The 21,692-nt window shown below is 41.0% G+C and overlaps 1 protein-coding gene across 2 annotated transcripts; it reads right to left on the bottom strand.

Moving 5' to 3' along the window:
* Nucleotides 1-1,530: 1,530 nt before the first annotated feature.
* Nucleotides 1,531-17,572, bottom strand: LOC116329980 (axin-1-like). 2 transcript variants are annotated; one of them, XM_031752125.2, is made up of 13 exons: nt 17,405-17,572; nt 15,788-16,469; nt 13,612-13,805; nt 13,278-13,433; nt 11,951-12,085; nt 11,733-11,829; nt 9,303-9,440; nt 8,142-8,532; nt 7,202-7,379; nt 6,575-6,748; nt 5,234-5,530; nt 4,991-5,140; nt 1,531-4,906 (listed from the first exon to the last, which is right to left on the bottom strand). In XM_031752125.2, the coding sequence occupies exons 2-13, from the start codon at nt 16,397-16,399 to the stop codon at nt 4,780-4,782; spliced, it is 2,649 nt and encodes an 882-aa protein (XP_031607985.1). In that variant the 5' UTR covers nt 16,400-16,469; nt 17,405-17,572; the 3' UTR covers nt 1,531-4,779. The 2 variants fall into 2 exon arrangements, with proteins under 2 accessions (XP_031607985.1, XP_031607984.1); XM_031752124.2 differs by having other exon boundaries at nt 6,575-6,751.
* Nucleotides 17,573-21,692: the final 4,120 nt, after the last annotated feature.

A 21,692-nucleotide genomic window follows, 5' to 3' on the forward strand; every position in this document is an offset into this window, starting at 1 on the left:
TGAGCTGTTTTGCCTTTAAATATAAATACATGACAGGCATTTGGTAAGATGCTGAGTACATTAACTATATGCAACAGAAAGTTATATTTATAGTTGGATGGGTACTTCATTAAAAGGATATTTTCCTAATGATACATTTACACCCACATTCCCTGTCCACTGATGGAACAAGTATTGATATTGGAGACATGTATGATTATTGAAATCATTCTAATTTAAATTTTCTTAGATAGTGTTTCAATTAATTAAGCTAAATAAGTGCCTGTAGACACTGCCCAGCTAAGGATCAATATTTGCTTCTAGGAGGACATTTTTATAAATCATACACTAGTGAACGAAGCTATAACTGATATAAAGACATTCAGTTCTTGTCTTAAAATAAATCAGGTCCGACTTTATTAATTAGAGCTGTTTAACTGCTCATTAACACAAATACAGTGTCTAATCAGCCAATCACATGGCAGAAACTTGGTGCATATAGACATGTCAAGATGACCTGCTGAAGTTCGAACTGAGCATCAGAACAAGGAAGAAAGGTGATTTAATGATCTGAAAAAGAAGAAAATATCCAGAATAAGAGTATCTGTGAATGTGGAACACAGTGAACCTTGAAGCAGATGGGCTAAAGCAGCAGAAGACCACACAGGGTAACACTCCTGTCAGCTGAGGCTTACAATTTGCCTATTCTCACCAAAATGGGGCGTTTGAAATACCAGAGGAGTTTGAAAAATGTTGTCTAGTCTGATGAGTCTCAATTTCAGCTGCAATATTTGGGTAGTGATGTCAGAATTTGGTATAAACAACATGACAGCACAGATCCAAACTTCCTTGTATCAACAATGCAGGCTGCTAGTGGTGGAGTAATAGTGTGGGGAAATGCCACAGCTTACCTGAGTACTGTTGATGACCATGTCAATCCCTTTATGGATAGCGCACCATGTCACAAAGCTCAAATCATCTCAAACTGGTTTCATGAACTTGACAGTGAGTTCACTGTACTCAAATGACATCCACAGTCATCAGATCTCAACCCAATAGAGCACCTCTGGGATGTCACATCATGAATGTGCAGCGTGATGCTATCATGTAAATATGGACCAAAATCTCTGAGCAATGCTTCCAGAAACTTGTTCAATCTGTGCCATGAAGAATTAAGACAGTTAAAAGGTAAAAGGGGTCCACACTAATAGTAGTAAGGTATACCTATTGCAGAAGCTAGTGAGTGTACGTATATACAGCCCTTATACAGAGTCTATATATACATACACACACACGCAAGTATGCTGTATGTATACTCAAAATACTGATTTTATCTCACAACAAGTTCATCCAATGAAGTGGCTCATGAGTGTACGTGTCATTGTTAAAGGTTGCCTGAATATTTTAGTGTTTTTCCATCACCAGCTACAGCTATCACATAAATGCAGAAACCAAACTGCAGTGGTGTACAAGTGCAAAGCATCTGAAAGTTAAGACTTTTAGTTTAAGGCAAAAAGAGAAAGCCATATAAAATACATTTAACCTCAAAAATAAAGTTGAGGATGAATTTATTCAACATCTTTATTATGAAGTACCCTTTTAAAAGAAATGTACAAGTGGAACCAGCACAGTGACATCTTGGCGTTGGAAAAAGAAAAACAAAACAGAAAACACCATGGACATTTGGTGCAGGTCTGAAGACACGTATGAAATGATAATGTACATATTTACAGCAGAGGGTTGATCAGAACAGAAGTGAGAAATAGCATGACTGCAGCTAAAAATACAAATGGGACTGAGTGATGATTAAAACTAATAATAAAAAGCATGGATTGGTTTCAATAAACACATTTTTGAAAGGTTAAAGGCACTGTGTTTCACACAAATCAACAACGCAACAGATGCAGTTATTTGTTCTTGTCCATCAAATCATAAATCTCAAGAAACAACTCAATGTAGTCATTCAACTGTCCCTGGGTGCTCTTTCTAATAAAACAGATGCAAAATATATCAGAGGGCCAAAAGCAGTTTGCACATAAACATTAAACCAAAATAGACAGTTCAATTCATCTGGAAACATTCCTTATAAAGAACATGCTCGCTGATTATTAAAATTACATTTTTTTCTTATAAACAAATACATTTCTAAATTTTTTATTTCATACTGAAGGCATAATGGGTTGGAGTAAGGACAAACATTTTCTGATCCTATGCTCCTCTTGCTGGGCCAAACCCAGGATGATTTCTATTTGACATTAATGCAACACATTCAATTAACAATCAGCATCGAGGACACAAAACAATCAGGTGAACAGATCAATAGTGAACCTGTGCTCAAGTAGCTGACATGATCGATCCTTCGAGGATATGGTGGACCAAAGTAAAAAAAAAATAATAATAATAATTTTTTTTTAAAAATTCATCAAGTTACATTCGGCTTACGTAGCTGGTGTGCCCTCAGTGCAACGTTTGCACTGCGCTTTATATTCTGACCTCAAGGCTTTACTGCGTTATGGTACAAACACAAGCAGGTTAAAAGACTAGCTTGACATTTTGAAAAATTCACTCTGCTGTTTTCATAACAAAAAAGTGACCAAATGTGTAACACTCCTCGTGTCTATACAGTAAACGTGAAGCTATAGGCAATTAGCTGAGCTTAGAATAGAAGACATCTCGCCTGGCTCTGTCTACATTTCACAGTCTGCCTCCCAGCGCCTTTCAGCGTTTCCTAATCAGCATGGATCTATAACCTGAGCTGAAGGCCTTACAATCATTACGATCTTACAATCTTACTCCCACCTCAAATCTGTTTTTCCCCACCCGCAAAAGCGAGTAGTTATTAGACAGCTCATCAGGCTCTAGGCAATCGTGATAGGTCCTCTGAATCATCAATTTATATCTAATAAACTAGCAATCCACAGATCAACCAAATATCAATACTGGCATATTTTGAATCATCTACCGTGTCACCAATTTTGTGCTGAGATAGTGTGATAAAGATCTCAAAAACCTTTAAACAGTTTAGAATGACAAAAACAAAATAAATAAATAAACAAAAACTAACAATCAGCTATCAACCAAACTATTTTAAACACCGCCACTGACCCAGAATTTCATCACTGGTGCCACCCTTCTTATAAACCAATGAACAACAAATAACTGATAATTAAATTAAATTAACTTGTAGTTAAAACTCACGTAGTTTAACTCACGTAAGAGCCAGGGTAGGTCCAATCTTCCTAGTAAACTATAAACTAACAACTGCTGGCTTTAGCTTTGCATTTACCGCTTAGATATATGAGCTGTATTAACTTATCACAGTATTCCTGGTGAAAATTTCTAATGTCAAACTATTAATTTAATTTGGAGAAAGGCAAAAAAAAAAAAAAAAAAAAAAAAAAACCCTGCAGTTTTTAAACTCAGTGTTCCTCTACAGAGTTTAAAGATGTAGGAGGAAATACTACATTCCCTCACAGTTCTGTCAAAAAACACACATTAGATAGCTGTGGACTGCACATACACGTGTATGTAGGCGAAGGGGGATCACACTACACTCTTTGGCTGAGTTCAGGTGTACACGATGGACACTTAACGCTTCAGAATAAGCACTGTAGATATGTAGTAATGGCACTGGCCAGGCAGGCAGGCAGGCAGGCACCTAGACTGAGCTTGGAGTTCTGTGCGCAGGCTTTTGATATAGCAGAAGACTTCTAAAGTTACACAAGGGGACAGTGTGACCGTTAAAAAAAATTATATATTGTGGTCTTTTTTGAGGGTAATAAAAAAAAAAATCCTATATTTAAAAATCCTCCCGCAGTAGAACACGACTGCACACTCAAAGGTAAACAGTACAGAGCTGAGGTGCAGTGATGTGGTATACTGGGAAAAAAACAAACAAATCGGCTGCCCTGAAATGACTAATGAACTAGCTTCAAAACATACACAATAATACAACATTAAGTCTGAGATATGACGAAATTAAGCTGCAATAATAAGTAATAGTACCTGCCTTGTACATACACGATTCAAATAAAATGAAAACAAGTAGCTAGAATACTTGTCTTATTAAAAATACGGTAAACAAGTTAAGCAGAGAACTGTTGTCTGAACAAGGTGATGTGAGAGATCACTACGTGACTTCTAGGAATTGAGGGTGAGCAGGTTTCTCTGTTCTGAGGCTATGAAGTCAACGAGAGGCAGGCTAAATGTTCCACTCCCCAAAAATCTTCTGTCACCAGCTGATGAGGAACAGAGACAGCAAAAGGCAGCTAGACTCCCTAGAGGAACAAAACTGCTTCCTTTACCGTCCTGAGCACCGATTGAAGAGTTTCCGTGGTAATGTAGCAGCATCGTAATGGTCTGCGGAGGACGGGCTCCTCCAGAGCAGAAGTGGAAGACTACTTTAAACCTCTCTCCTTCAGCAGTCCCCTCACCCTTTTCCCATCCATTGCAGTAGAAGTGGAAGACTGGTCAGACATACCTGAACAGCTCTCCTTGATCGTCCACAGTGGAGACAGGACAGGTGAAATAATTTATGTTCTTCTACTACCCGCTGTATCATCTGACTGAGCTTCTTTGCTTTATGTGGGTTTGGATCCAGGCGTTGATGTCCCGTAAATATAACCGCCTCCTTAACGCTCGAGCTTCGACTATGCAGCGCAATCTCCATTCGGTCGCACGTTACTCCTTCCGCCTTTCTACTTCCCGTTGTTCGTTTTCTGGCAGGTGAATTTCAATCCCACCTCAATGTTTTCTTCCTCTTTTTCATGCCATTTGATTTGTTTTCATGTTCCCAAAATTTCAGTCAACTTTCTCCACCTTCCCGACGATCTTCTCCTCGAAGATAGGCAAGATTGCGTCATCGTCACGAACCTCCTCGAACACCACACCACAGTCAAACTCGTCGCTCACTTTCTTGAAATAGAACCTGCACACAAGCACAAGTGTAAGAGCACATCTTTAACATTCCCACACACACTTATGGCTTTTTAAAACCTGTCTATGTATTTACCTGTAGTGGCCCTTTTTGGTAAGCAGCTCCTTGAACTGGCCCAAAGTCACTACACGGCCTTTGACAGATGTTCGATATGGAATTGGTTCTCCACAAAAGTAGTAAGCCACTGTCATGTTCTCGCACACTTGACGCTTTCCAGACTTGTGCCTGAGATGGAAAAAATACACGTTAAACACACAAAAAATAAACATTAAAAATAATAACAATAATCGAGTACACAGAATTTGACCTGACACGTACCTAGGCTTGACCTGTTGTAGTGCAGCCCTCCTCCTCTCCTCCTCCAGCCTCCGTCTAGCCTCCTCCAGCTGGGTGAGGGGATTGGGAGCTGGGTTGGGGGGCATAGCTGGGTCCTGGATGAAGGGATGAGAAGGCTGGACTTGGGTGGATGATGAGCCGGGGATAGCGGTGGACACTGAAGAAGGGTTACGTAGTTGCGCAGAGACCCAGGGGTGCACAGCTCCAGGCCGCTCCACTGAAGCTGGACGTGGCGATTCGCTGCTGGTTCCTGTCCTCCTTGAGCTACTGGTGCTCCCTCTGAAAAAACAAGAGAATTGCCTGCATTAAAATGGGCACAGGAACTAGAGCCTCACAATATGAGACTATGCTAAGCATAGTCTCATTGATCCCTATATGATTGCTTTATTGATCGCTATATCAAGAACCACCGAAATACTGGTTCTTGATATAGCGAGTATGCGTTACTCAGGACAAACATTTAAAACCTGAAGAAGAATAACCCCCAACATAAGCAGAAATGATTTGTTCGATGTATCCATGTGCTCCCCTGTGAGATTCTCCCTCTCCGATGCTGGCTAAATAATATCACTTTACTCTCATTTATTAGTAGGCTCCAAATTCCATTCATTTGCAGTAAATGTTAAATATTTCTAAGATATCTATGTCTTTCTGATCCTGTTTGAAGGGAATGGGCATCTGCCACATGGTGTTGTACACAAAAACTCCTTTTTAGCATCACTAGTGAAGAGAATTAAACTGTCACAAATAAAGTTATACTTCATTTGCGTTGTTACTGACAACATGTGCATCAAGTTCCTTCCATGTTAGAGCAGAACACGGGCAATCTGTAACACACCTACTGCTGGAGGGCGGCCTTGCCGTTAATCTTGCTGGCACAGGTCTGTTATGTATGCCAGCTGACTAGTGCCCGCACACACAGTTATATGGTCATGGGTTAATAATAAAGAGTAATCATTAGCCAGGTTATTGCTTAGCTGTGGGCACAATCGCAGATTCCATTTGCCGTTATCAAAGTGTCATCTATAAGGTCACTGAGAAATTCACTTTGCTAAGAGCAGAGTCTGCTTTTACTTTGACTCTCTGCTTTAAATGGCGACCAACAACACAAAGTGTTCTTCTTTTTTGCCAAGTAAAATATCAATGCCAAACCACTGCCAAATAAAAAAAAACTGTGGTATTTTCAATACAATATATCTGATGAGAAAGAAAGCACATCACCTGTATTCCTAATTTAATTTTTATTTCATTATTTGATCTGAAGAATTTTAAAAATTGCAACAACTATAAATTACTGTCAGCTTTAAATATAAAATGACTCACCCATGGGAACTCTTTCTCTGTCTGTCTCCATCCATCATCCATTGCAGGATCTTCTGGTTTCTCTCCAAATCCTCCATTGGTACTTGTGCCTCCAGGCCACGCCCACTCTCGTCACCTTTCCCCGATGCCTCTGATGTCTTCTTACAACCTCGCCGTGATAGTGTGCTGCCTTTACTACTGCAGAACAAACAGGTAACAAACAAAAACAAAAAACAGTTGGAGTCATCTGATTACCTAACAGCATAGACAAGATAATATACTTTACTGCCACTAGGGCACTGCCAGGATACGGACTTGTGCTTAATAGTAGTATAATACATTAAGGAATACAAATGTATGCAAAGTGGAGCCTATCCCAGGGTGTACCTGTCACAGGACAAACACACAGAGACAGACAACCATTGGCACTCACTTTCACACCTATGGGCAATTGAGATTCATCAATTAACCTAACCCCACTAGGGTTAGGTTAAAGGGTTTTTGAGTTGTATGCAAGCAGCAAAGAGGTGAAGATGTCACTCAAAGCTGGTAGGTGGAAGTTAGTGATGCCTTGTGCAGTTTCTACAATCCTCTGCAGAGCTGTTCCCCTTCCATACAACTTCCTATAGACCAAGTGCACACGCTTACCTATAACCCATCCCCTCGAGTGTGCTGGCTCCAGCTCCGTCAGCGTAGTTTCGACTTCTCCCGGCATACTGATTGGCTGACTCTCCATTCCACAGGAAGTTGGGCTGAGACCTACTACCCGCTTCCTCTGGCCCATCCCTTCCTCTGTGGTGGTACAACGGCTTGTGGTGATGCATACCTGAGATGGAATCAGTAAAGTAAATGGAAACTCACAGCACTGACATCTGTGCTATTTCACCTGAAGAGCCAGTTATGGCTTGCCATTAAAATTTTTAGTAACAGGATGCACTAATTAGTCCAAGCATATTATAGTTCCTTCCTCTGTGTTGTAAAGGTCCATTAAAAATCTCAAGACTCCATATCTTCACATTAGCTCAATATAATGAGCACAAGTTAAGCCTACTCTGTTATACCAACATCAATATTAAACAGAGCAACAACAGCACATTATTCCACAGCAACACAAACACTAGAGCAGAATAACAACTATTTCTTGCTACTTGAAGTTACATTTGCCAAAAACTACAGTGTACAGTAGGGCTGGGGAATACAGTCTCCAAAAAAACAAAACACCCTTAAAAAGACAGGGACACAGGATATGAACCAGGTATAATGTTGAAGTATCAGCATTAATTTCTAATGCACAGTTCCGCAAATAAATAATTTTTAATGTTTGTAGAAATAATTTACCCAAAATTGTGCAATGTAAGACAAAGTCTGCACTTTTTCCAAATGTGTCTGTAGAACTAGAGAGGACATGTAACTGTGTCCGTTGGAGAGTTGCTTTAGAGACATGTGGTATTGGGGGTATTATGGGGCAGTCAGTCTCCATGCTTAATACAGAGAGTAACCTGGGCCCACATTTAGATAGTCTGTTTGCTGCTGAAGTGCTTTGGAAATCGTACTCAACCATTTCTCCCTCCCTTTCACAGCCTCTTACCTTTGACTCCAGCAGCAGGCAGACTGTGACCTGCACCTCGGTGTGCAGGGTAGTGAGGCGGCCCGATTCCCCCGTCAGGTGAACGCGATGATTTGGGAGGAGTGTGTCGACCCCCTCCTGCTAAGGTGCTGTTGTTTGCCCCTGGCGACTGGCAGCCTGGCGTCCTCATCACCCGCTGTACGTGCTCATCCAAAATAGATTCTGGGTCGTCGTCATGGGGATCGTCTATGGGGACCAGGCCGCCGTAAGTGGCGACTGTTGCAGTGTTAGCAGTGGTCTCGGAATAACGGGCACCATAAAGAGGTGGAAACGATGAGGGGACGGGGACAGACATGCTATGAGAAGACATTGAGGTTGTCATGGAGACGTCAGCATCATCCCCCTCTTCTTCCTGTTAAGAACAGAAAATATATTTAGTTTTTCAATTTTTAAACTGGGTTGTACATCAATACAGAAGACAACGATTAAGGTGATGGAGGCTAATGAATGCGTTTCTTTTTTTGCCCAGCCTTTCTGCCTATGTATTACAAGCCGGATGGCTTCGTGGCAGTAACCTGACACCTAAAAAAAAAAAAAGTTAAAAAAAAGAATTGGGCAAACTTTATGTAAAAATACTGTTGTGCCAGTTCACCTGACTTAGAATCACCAATAATTAAACTATCGATATATAATCCCAGAGTGATTCTCTCTTCTCCTGATGGCATAGTCTCTCCTCTCACCAGCAGCAATGAGTCTATACAGAAGCAATCACTGTTAAAGTGGAATGCTAGAACCAGATTAACTGAGTGTAATATTAAATTCTCACCGTGGCCGGTCGCAGCAAAAAGAAATAGCAACTTTTCTGGCAAGAATCATGTTTGTCACTTGGTACAACAATGTGTTGCTGCCTAATGCAATTCAACGCTACTGCAAGAGAGCAGAATCAATCACTAAACTGTTCACAGGCATTTCTGCATATATGGCATAATGCATTGTCTAAATTTCTACTGTGTAAATCTCCTTGTAGATGAGAAGCTAGCTGTTAGTCTGGAATAGAAGTGACAGAGCTGCATAGGGAGGCTGACTAAAATGGAAACAACTCTCTCTTTCACTTACAAAGTTTTAATTTTGAAGAATTAAAATCACATTGCAGGGTGCATATATACACGATTGTGTACTCACCAGCCGTACTCTCTTCAGCCTCTCTTCGAGTCTTTCCTGAGCCTCTCGCTCTCTGAGCACCGTCTCCAGCCTGCTGATGAGCTCTGCTGCAAACCTCTCAGGCTCTACGTGGATGTCCTTTGGCATTCGATACGTGCGCTGTGTATTGACACAAGTAGAAATTATTACATACTACACATGGGTGCATATGTCTGCTGCCATAATTTAAATGACAAACTTATGAATTAATATGCATTTAACACATTCAAATGGGGAAAATTAACGTGTGCAAACAATCAGTGATAGCAATTTGTGACAGTTATGGTAATTCCTTCTCAACTACTTGCAGATAAATACTGCCTTAAGACCACCTCGAATTATGAGCAACATCTACTCCTCCAACGTCTTCAAACCCAGAATATAGAAATATGTAAATATGTTTTATTCCAAAGCTTTAACTGGTGCCAATCAGATGCCTCTCAGATGTCACTTCTCAGTGTCTGTACATCGAGTGCTTTTAGTTTTTAATGGGGCTTGTGATTTCAATCAGTGTATAAGTTGATCCTGAATTTTTAAGAATCCAGTGCTGACTTTTAAATAAGTTGCTGAACTTTAGCTGTACTCATTTTGACCAACATGCTGGTAGTGCACCAGGATCTCAGCTTTGCATGGGATGCACCTTTACTTCCAGTTTAAACCGTGGAATGTGCGCACAAGTCACTTCACTGACACCAAAAAACACACAGCACCTCTGGCAGGGGTTCAACACAGTAGCAGGCTACAAGCCCACCGATCAGACACGCTGTAATGACCTCGCACTGCCAGATAACCTCAATACACCAACAACAAAGGGGTCCCGTCGTCACCTGCCAACCAGATCATGTTCTGAAGGAACGTGTAGAACAACTGAAAGAGGTTTTTACAAGGACATTTTCAACATCGTTCTCAGACAAAATAACATTCCCACTTGTCTAAACGGCACCACTATAATTTTTTGCCCAAGAAATCTGACCCAGCTTGTTTGAATGACTACCACCCTCTAGTCCTCACCCCAAGACCTGTGAAATGCTTTGAAAGGCTTGTCTTGCAACATAATAAGTCACATCTCCCTTCTAACCCCTAGAATTTGCATACAGAGAAAACCAGCCTACAAAAGATGCCATTATATCCAGCCTGCACCACCTTAGTCTGACTCATCTGCAATACAGAAAGTCATACGCATCCTACTGATTCAAGTCAACTTTTTATACTGTCTCGCCACAGCAGCTTGTGGAGAAGCTGAACCTGCTCCGTGTGGGACCTGGTACCTGGAACTGGATCTTGGGCTTTCTTACACAGAGCTGGCAGATGGCCAGAAAGGAAGAAAACAACACAATATGCTGAATACAAGATCGCCTTAAAGGGTGTGTATTCAGCCCATTATTGTTCAAGATGCAGACACATGACTGCTCTGCTAGTTTTAACACCAACCACACTAAAAGGTTTGCTAAGGTAGGCCTCATTGCCAATCAAGATGAGCCAGCACACAGAGGGGAGTTGACAGCTTGACAACCTTAACCTCAACACAGGAAAAAACAGCAACAATGAGATAATTGCTGACTTCTTGACAATCAGTTTCACCTTCCACTGATTGATGGTTCTGTGGTAGAAACAAAAGCACATAATTTCTGCCGATATGCCAAACTGATGACATCACTTCCAGTTACTACACCACCACAGCTTTAATCAAAAAAGGCCTAGCAGCACCCTCCGCCTCCTCCACATGCTGACAAATGCAAACCTGCCAACTCCCCATAAATTTCTACCGAAAATTCTACCACTGAGTCTATTCTCACTTACTGTACTACGTCCTGGTTAGGAAAAAGCAAATGGGAGCAAAAATGCAAATTAAACAGGGTTGTGAGAACACCATGAAAGGTCACTGGTGCCACACACCCATCTCTGCTAGACATTTACAACCAGTGCAGTCTGGGCATTGCCAACATCCCCACTCATCCTTCTCACAGCCTGTTGCAGCATTCGCTCAAGGACCACACACACACACACACACACACACACACACACACACTTATGAAACAGCTTTTCAACCCACATCGATCACAATGCTGAACCAGAACAACAAGAAGGGCTTTACTCAACATATTTATTTACTTGTGCATCACTTATTTATTATCGTCATGATATTTTACGCTGCGCAAGATACCAAGCTGCTCTCCAATGCATCGATCCGTGTCTGAATGATACACTGAAAGCACTTAAGCATAGAAAGAAGTATGAAAAATACAAACGGGTATGAATTTAGCAAAGATTACAAAGTTGTACTCTCACAAAAGCCTAATAGTGTGCAGAAAAACTTTAAAACTGCATTCCAGTGTCAAATTCTGCACATATTTCGCTGTGCATGCAGCAATACAAGAACTGATATTACAGGGAATTGCTGTTTGTACTCACAGGTATATGAGGTAGGGGCACACGTCCGTTGGCTTTGGCACTTTCATGCATCTCTTTACGATGCTGTTTCCAATATCTGTATGGAGGAATACCATCTCTACACAAACACAAAGGGAAAAAAAAGATGAACAAAAATCAACTGCAGATCTGTAAAATTTATACAAAACTCAAAAGTGTAGTACTGTCCGAGGTGCAGCAGGTTGTCTTTGAGTACTTACACACTGCTGTCGGTCAGTGACATTGTGTCTGCATCGCTCGACATGCTCTGCTGCTCACTGTCATTGGCACTGGTTGCTGGAGCCCGCGCATAGCCCATATTTGCGTAGTATGGGTTTATCGGCTCTCTCCATGGCCTGAAGAAGAATTGAGACATCGTGACTCATGTGAAGGAGACATGTTAAATTTTCAGGGGTTCTTACAAAACATTCGCACCATTTTTTTTTTTTTTTGTCTTAGTCATGTCTGATATGATGCTTGTGAATTGTGCTTTAAAAAAATAAATAAAGAGATATGAAAGCTGTGTTAAAGGCTTCAAAATCTACGGAGTGTGAAGCGTTCCGATTAAATACACAAAATGGAAAAAAAAGGCTCAGAAAGTTTGGCTGCACACAAAATTTGCTCTTCTCAAGAAAGACTTGTGTTCATGATTTCGCAGTAAGAAAAAATGCCACCTACTCTTGATATAAGTGGGTGTGCTGCAAAGATTCCCCGAAAAGAGCTATTTGCAATCTTGAAAGGGTTACAAAGAAGCTAACAGAAAAAGGTCTCAGCCTTCCCACATGAATATTTCCACTATAAGAATTTCAACAGGTATTATATATGTATTACTTATTATAATGAATAATATTATAGATGTATTTTGACAATGTTTGTAAATGACAAACTCTAATTTCCAAAATATTACCCTTGCATAATACTAGGTCAACTACACTGCTATACACGAGACAAGAAACACCCACTGTTTCCCACGGGACAAGATAGGGCATGTGATTATGTACGCGCACATGCATGTATGAAAGCGAAAGGAGGGGCACTCAAGCATTTTAAAAATGAATAAACATAACATAACCCAACCCAAACAAACATAACCCAATATCTACTTAGTAAGAACATACATAGAAACAATCAACAGCCTCTCCACAAAGTTCCTCCTCAAACAGATCGATTCTGAGTCCACTCGCTTAGACTGCAGCTGGTCCCTGCAGTGTTGGTCCCTGTTCTGTTCTGCAAGTCTCAGAGAGCTCAGCCCAGCAGCATCAGCTCTCCACCTGCTGTGGGTTCTACTTAGAGCTGAGTCTAGGGCTTGCAGCAGATCTCCAGAGAACCAAAGACAAACATAACCAGCTGCAGTCCAAGTCTGTCCAACTGCAGGACAAGGGAAACACTAGATGCAAAGGATCGAAGCTGACTGGTTAGCACAGAACGTTCAGATCTAGACTATGTTTTTAAAAAACACTGACATCGCATGGAAGTTTCAATAAATGTTTAGACATTATTTATGTTATGATTGCAAAACAGCAGGCGTATACACACACACACACACACCTGTACTCCCTGCTGTCCTGCCTCCTCCTACTGGCTGAGGCTCTCTGTGGTGCCGTCTGCATCAGCAGTGTCTGAGTCAACCTGCAAGCTGGTGTGTCTCCACAGTCGTCCTCATCCTTTTCTTCCTCCACTTCCCTCACTCCTCCTCCTCCACACCTAAGATCACATTTATGTTATTAAAATATTTAGATAAATGAATCTGAGCTTCAAATCTTTGTTAGAGCTGTTCTGATCAGCTGAGACAGATCAGTGAAGTTTACAGTTAAATCCTATGCAATGCATCAGAATTGAAATGTGGAATAACACAAAGTCTCAAGTTTCTTTCTCTTCTCACCTCCACTCCTCATCCTCAGCGAGTGTAGGCAAATACCCAGAAACAGGCTTGGCTGGTCCTGATGAAGGGCTCTGATCACTGGGGTTGGGCTTGGGGCTTTCTCCCCCTGTCCGTGTGTACTCCAGGTACAGATCTGACTTAAGGAACAAAGGGTAGGTGTTCTCCTCGATTATGGTCTGGATCTCTGTCTGAGCCTGGAACACACAAAGACCAAGTTGGTACAATAAAAACGAAGACATTATTTCTCACCTTTAACTAAGCTCACTGTGACACAGTGCTCCCAGACTGAAAGGCTTTGCCCTTTCAAACTATATGTTTCATGCCAAATGGATACTCATTACAGACCAACACAATTACACAGGATATACCAGCATTTATGTTAGAGACTACACAGCTAGGTTAACACCTATTCCAGACTGAAAAAGCAATGTGTGTCAAACCACATGCAAGCAATAAACCTGAAAGGGTCAATGTACATCCCTCGATGTGGCTTGGCACAAGTCAAGTTGGTTTGAATTCTAGTTGAACAGTACACAGCTTTGGTTTTTATTACTTTGATGACTTGCAGAGAAACAGCAACGGAAATAAAATCAAACGCAAGTCTGTGGAACAGCTATAAAGAAAGCTAATTGAAACAAGCTTCATTTGGTCTATCACAGTAATACCCATGCATTCTTACTCAACATAACATTATTATGTATACTCTATGAGACTCAAGTCTTTAAGACTGGTGATAGAAGTCTCATAGAGTATACATGTGGTCTCAACATTAAGAAGATAAAAATGAGCAGTCATCTACACAAAACTGAAAGTGTTGAGGGTTAAAGAGGGCAGAGAAGAGCAGATGATCCTTTGGTGTGGTTTGCTCATTAAGGCAGAAATAAAGCACAAGGAAACACAAATCTGTGGTTTAACAAAACAGCGACAAGTGCGTGACTCTTGCTCTTTTACTTTTCCTGTCAGGATGAATGCCTCCTGTCAACCACAGGAACACTGTCAGAAGATCAGAAACGGATTGAGGTACTCAGGAAGTATAACTGCATTTACACCGTGGGAACCTGGGTTAGCTTTAGAGCTGCCACGATTAGTCGACTAGTCACGATTACGTCGACTATCAAAATCGTCGACGACTGATTTAATAGTCGACGCGTCGTTTGAAGCTTTGTAAGATCACAAAAGACGCAGGAATAAGTAGTAGGATTTAAAAGTGTAATAACGGACTGAAACAGAAGATGGCAGCAGTGCATGTAAAGGATGCCAGCTGCCGTTAAACCCCGAAGAAGAAGAAGCTGTGTCCCAGAATTCATAGTGCGGCCCAGCGCAGTTGTCAACAATGGCGGCAGCTAGTTAGTTTTAATATTACTATTATTATTCTTTCTGGGTCACAAAATAAACGTTTAACATATTTTCAAGCTGTAAGTTTTACGTCCAATCGATGCATGATCTGATTAGTCGACTAATCGCAAAAATAATCGGTGACTAGTCGACTATCAAAATAATCGTTTGTGGCAGCCCTAGTTAGCTTATAGTTTTAGTCACTGTTCCCTCCCCCTAAATAAAACCCTAAAGTCAATGAAGCAGAACTGAAGCGCCCTGACATATCTAACGCATGTTTCAAGACAGCAAAAGCTGCTGTGCATTGTTCTTAGATTGTTTTAAATACCCAATGGAAATGAACACATGCAAGAACAAACTCTGTGAATTATAAATATGCTACTTTCCATGTTCTTAAACAAATATGCTCACTACAAAATCTGACCTGTATAAGGGCTGGTTAAATAGACATGATGGAAGCAGACATGGCTTTAAGTTCCTCAAATCTAGGGGTAAATATTGACACTGAAATTATAACGACTTGACAGGAATAGACCCAGTGCGTATCAGTGAGAAGAGCGAAAAACGTAAGTTCCCAGCACCAGTCAACTGAAAGCACAGCCATATGAAAGCCACTGTCTGATTTTTTTTTGTCACGAACTATCTTGCCAACATCCACAATTCAGTTTCAGTTTCCTAACCTGTTGGCCTGGAACACTGCTTAGCATTGGCACCTTAATGGTTTCAATTCCTTAACCAAATCTGACCATTTAAACAAAAGAAATAATAGCTGTCAGGAATCAATAACGGTATCTACTAGACTGCTTTCCTATTAAATATTACAATATAAAATTCTAATAACCTGTTCAAAAATGGCTGCGTCTGGATGCGGCTTTCCCACGCAGTCTCTGATGAAGCTCTTGGTGGCAGCTTTGATCTGCCTGGAGACTATCCCATTTCCATCTACGATATACTTTCTGTAGATAGCCTTGGCCAGCTTTGCCCTCTTCTCCTGGCTGGTCTTCCTAAACCCAGAGCAGGCAAACCAGAAGTCGAGAAGGTCTGCACACCCTTCCTGGCACAGGAAGGTTCTGAACAGCTGGGTGCCTTCCCTGTCATCCAGGAGGGAGTGAAGTGACTCGGCCCACTTCAGGTAAGGAGGAGTTGGTGAAGCAGAGCCCTCAGGTTCATAGCCCAAGTCCAAGTCAGGGCGACGTGGGGTCGCAGACGACGAGGAGGGTGTATAACTTGACGGGTCCCCCATTTTAGACGACAGGGGATAGCCTGCGGTTTGGGAAAGGGTGTTTGGACGGGTGTTGACTGACTGGACTGGGGGGTCCACGTCTGAGCCCTCCTCACCAGGAACCGGGGGCCGCGGCGCATCCTCTGTAAAGTGGGTAGGGCCACTCATGGAGGCCACAACCCCACCCCCGCCCCTGTACCCGATCCCATGCAATTCTCTGACAACGCTCATGTCTCTGATTGCACAAGGCAGAGGTCAGATATTCCCCTTTAGCAATGACTTGGCTGGCAAACAATTTACCCTGCAATGGAAACAAGAAAAGCAGTTAGTTGTAGCAGTGGAAGGTGATGACTCAAACACAAATATTATTGCTAAGGTGAGAATGATGACTTGAGTCATACCTCATCACTGAACTGTGTCACACCACTAATACGCACACAGTATGTATATATTTAGAGTGCGAGAGATCACTGAGTAATAACGTTAGATGATGAGCAGACACACGAAGTAAAACAGTATGATACTAACAGTATGAGACTCATGAGAATAGAAACTGAAAATACTGCTAGTTTGTTAACTTGGAATCTAAACTTACTAGCAAATACACCTCAGTTTAAATAATCTCGTATTTCTCCAACTAAGTCTCCAGTTTAACAAAGACCAACTCAACGCGCTTTACTTGAGTGTCCAAGCTTAAGTTCACCAACAAGTTTATTTCGCCTGTGTAGCAGCTAGCTTTAGCGCTAACTCCTGTCAAATCACACGCTCGGTATTGCTGGACACTGTTTTGCAAATAACCAACTAATGCTAACAAGCTAAAATGGCTAGCTAGCCTTGTAGCAATGCCACCACCAATGCCAGGGCTTTGAAGTGAGAATCTCATTCATCTTGGCCTGCAAAGACGGTGGGGGATGGGCACCGAAACAAACTCCACACAACACGGGCCTCCGTGCAAAAAAAAGAGGAAAAAAAAGGAAAAAAAACTTCAGCACTAGAGGAAACTATAAACGTACTCGTAAAGAGCACATCTGTACAGAAGCAACGCAAACTTCCTTGTTGTTTAACCCCAACAAATCTAGTCGCATAAGATCAAACAAAACAAGAAAGCGAGGGCACGTTTCTGACTCTGCTGGCTGCAGCGCCAGCTAGCTTGATGTGTTAGCTAGTTTTGATTAGCTGGCTAGCTTAGCTAGGTCCGTTAACGTCCCGTGTTTTCCACAAAAGTTTACGTCCTACCGTCTCTGAAAGCCCGTTCCCCGTAATCCGCTGCATTGGGGATACTGGCGCGAACAGTGTACTCCAAAACGCAGCATATGGATAGCTTTTTGAGATTAAATATTAACGAAAATAACCCGTCGTCTTGTCCTTAACTCCCCATGGTGGCTGCTTTCAGAGCAATAATACAGAGCGAGTGAGTACGTGAGTGCACGCCGACTGTGAGCGGAGCGTAGTACGTTTCTAGAAATGCGCCGGATAGAAACGCCAAGCACACGAAAAAATACCCGAGATTCTTTCATCTTATCCACGATAAATGCAGCGATACGTCAACGTTATTATAAGTACGCGTGCATGCACAATTTCCCAGTAGTTACAAAAATATACGAAATGTAAAAGTATTTACTATGCAAGGCAAAACTGACTGATGCAGCATTTTGATTCTGCAGGACTGTAGAGCTAATTCAAATTGTTTAAATTAAATGCTGGGATATTTACTGAAAATGTGTTTGTTTGTTTTTTCAAATTCAAAGTATGACTGCCAAGTCAATGTAGTAAAGTACAACTAGACCCCACAGCATTTATCGAAAAAGGAAAATGTGCAAACTGCACAAGATTTAAATATCCAAGTAAATTTCACCTATTTTAGAAATGCACCTAAATGCTGCAATTTAGCAAAGAGAAATTAGGTTCTTCTTACTTCTGACATTTTAATGACTTTGCACTTAGAAAGTGGTCCATATGGTAGTGTAGTAACGACACTATTCAAAGGCTTATTTTGAATGATGCCAGCAACCAGTTACAACTTGTGATTTTCTGACCATGTTCAACCATTCTCTGATGCATTAGTGCATTTTGAATTATGTATTATTACTATGAAATGTATGTTAGCGCAGGCCCTTTACTGCTATTATTACCACTTTATGAACCTACTTAGTTGCAGGTAACAGTGCAGACAAATCATCAACAAACATGCAAAAGTATCATAGGAAAAAAATCCATCTGGAACCATAAGTGTAATATTATTACAGATTATATGATTATATTATTATTGTAATGGAGACTTTGTGTAGAATGATTGTATGTAGGTAGCTATAAAAATAGTGAAAGTCTTTTTACTCTTCTGGAGTAAAAAGTTGGGACTACTGCTTCTCAACACAATGAGAAAGACATGTTAAAAAGTAAACTTGAAGTATTTATTTATGTATTCATTAGTTTATTTGTTAATTTTCACCACTGTGGGTACATTAAATGAGTTATGAAGAAGAGTTTGTGCTTCGTGTCGGTTCTATATCTCTCCGTTCTATAGTAAGGTAGCCAAAAAAGTGCACAACGGCGCCCCCATCGGCAACAACGAGCAATTTCACAATATCACTAAATGAATGGAAGTGTAATACAAACGGTAGCCTTTCAATAGACTCCAATAAAAAAGTTATTCACGATAAGCCGACTGCACCGTACACTGTCACGCACATTAAACAAATGTGGATGAAAAGGAAAAAACAAACAAATAAATAAATGAGCCAGAATCCCCAAACAGCACCAGGGCACCACAATAGACCACAGGATCAGGTAGGCTACGGCTCACTTTGCTCCAGGCAATCTGCAAGTCTAAAGGTGAGACAGTTTTTTAGCAACGCGCGATGACAAAACAACGCGACTCACCTCTTGTGCGTCTGAACAGGTGTTCAGTCCGAAGAGCTCATCTCTGCCGGCGGAGTGACTCACAGGACAGAGGGAGCACGCCGCTGCCGCCACCTGAGCATGTCACTCCTCTCCGCCGGGCTGTCAGTCATGCAGGAGCACGGAGCTCCCACCGGCTGCTGGAGGGACGGAGAGAGAGAGAGAGGGAGAGAGAGAGAAAAGGGTGTGGGTGTGTGTGTGTGTGTGTGTGGGGTGTGTGTGTGGGGGGGGGGGGTGCACTACAGTTATCAGGCTGAATCAATATTTCCATATGCTCGTGGGAAAAAAAGAACACCTGAACGTGGCCTTATTAAATGTTATTCCACAGATGTATTGCAAATATCTAATATGAGCCATTTGCTACTGCATGATGTAAATTTGCCTTACACGTGGATGAACCTGTCATGTGTCTTAGTAGTAACAGGACTAAAGAAATTACAGCAAACACTGCCAATTTTTTTAATTTCTATAATCAGCAAGAATGATTTCAATTCACGTCGCTCCTTGTCTTTGACAACAGCAAAAACAAGAGAAAATACACTAATTCAAATGTCCATTAACATATTGGTTTTGGTATGAATTTGAATCAGAAAATGAAAATAGCCCATGCCAGTAAATTCAGAAGAAGCAGCATTTACTCTCTTTGGAGATAAAACCAAACCAAGGATGCATGGAGCTTACTACGCCTCCTGAGGGGCTGTCAGGCCAGCTGTCCCATGTGAAGGAGAGCAGGGTCCGGTGGCTCAGGTGAGGTCCAGACACCTGTCCTCATCTCTGCCCACTCCTCGATGCACTGCTTCTTCATGACAACTCGAAGCTGGGAAATAATAACAATAATCATCATCACCATCATCCTTCTTGCTAAAAGGGAGTTTGTCCTTCCCACTATTGCCAAGTTCTTGGTAATAAGTGGTTTACTGATTGTTGGGGGTTTTCTGTTACCTTACAATATAAAGCATCTCGAGGGGACTTTTGCTGTGATTGGTGCAATATAAATAAAGTGAACTGAATTATTATTTTTATTGTTTCATATGGAATTCAAAAATAACTTGTAACCCTCTTGTATATCCGGTTCTTTTATTTAATCATGTATATTTGTGCAGAACAATATAACACTATATTTTCAACCCTTATGACACTGTTGGTAAAAAGCTTTTACCAGTCACATGAATTAACCGTGTGCACCTAAACAGAACAGATCCCTCAATTTCATGTAAACTTACTACTACATGTGAAAATCCTGCTGTGTAAATGCTCCACTTATGTCATGTTATAAGAGCTGATACTCCTTAAATGTAACTCTCTTAATATTGCGATACAGCCTACATGTTGCGTTCAAAGGCTAATAAAAAAAAATCATATTTCTAGACTAACCCAACACAATAAACGCCTCCGTTTATTTCAACATATCCAGAACAAAATTATTTTCTTCATCTTGATTTTCATTTCTGCACATGTTCACTGTACCAATTTAATATATTTACTTTTCGACGATATTATTATTTTGTTAGCATTGTTTAATTTTGTCCGCCCTTTCGATGAGTACAGTTGAATCCAACAAAAAGCACGGTGAAATTTCCAGCACTTTAACTTTAAAACTCTATTTGGCATGCGCCATTTAAAACCATGTAATCGTCTCTAAACAGATAATCGCTGTGAAATTGTCAGAGAAGGCTTTCAGAGGACAGTAATGAAGACGGGCGGCAAGGTTGTTTAGCGAATGGCGGTGTGTTTGATTGGCAGACTTTACAGCCAAGGCAAACACACTTCATTATGGAAATGTATGCACATTATTTTGGCCTATATCATCAACAGTCAACACACATACACTCATTGCACCTGCAGATACACGTTCTTGTGGTAACAGGCTGGTGTTGTTAGGGCTGCTGTGGTGCCCCCGGAGACAATGAGGGGAGAGGGAAGAAGACAAAGAGAGAATACTGACGAAGATGAACTTGACCTTTATGATGTCTTGGTGAGGAGGGGTTGGGGGCATGTTGGTACTTATGAATCTATAATGAATCTGAACTATGTATGTGTGTGAGTATTGCTGGTCTGTACTCTAAGCTGAAAAGGTCATCACACAAGGGGACCACTAATACACCTGGTGCTATCTATCTATCTATCTATCTATCTATCTATCTATCTATCTATCTATCTATCTATCTATCTATCTATCTATCTATCTATCTATCTATCTATCTATCTATCTATCTATCTATCTATCTATCTATCTATCTATCTATCTATCTGTCTGTCTGTCAATAGCACCATAGCACCTTTCAAGTAATCCAAGGATGCTTTACAAAAATATATAAGTTAAAAAAGGCTAGAAGTAGAATATTTAATATTGCAGTAACTGTAATAAAATCGTATTGCATTGACTGACCGCTGATTTGCCTAGGGTTAAGACGTGGATATACCAGTAACCACATCTTGGTATTTGACAGATAGGATTGGCTCCAGCACCCCTGCAACACTCAGTTGGATAACGCTACGAAAATGGATGGATGGATTTAATAGTTATATGATCATTAGTTGTGTTTAGACTTGAGTTTTTGTGGCTTTGGAGTGTAGTTTTCAGAGTTTATGTGACTGTATGTTAAGATTTAGCTAGCAATGGGCT

The sequence above is a fragment of the Oreochromis aureus genome, linkage group 6, assembly GCF_013358895.1.
Source record: "Oreochromis aureus strain Israel breed Guangdong linkage group 6, ZZ_aureus, whole genome shotgun sequence".
Taxonomy (NCBI): domain Eukaryota; kingdom Metazoa; phylum Chordata; class Actinopteri; order Cichliformes; family Cichlidae; genus Oreochromis; species Oreochromis aureus.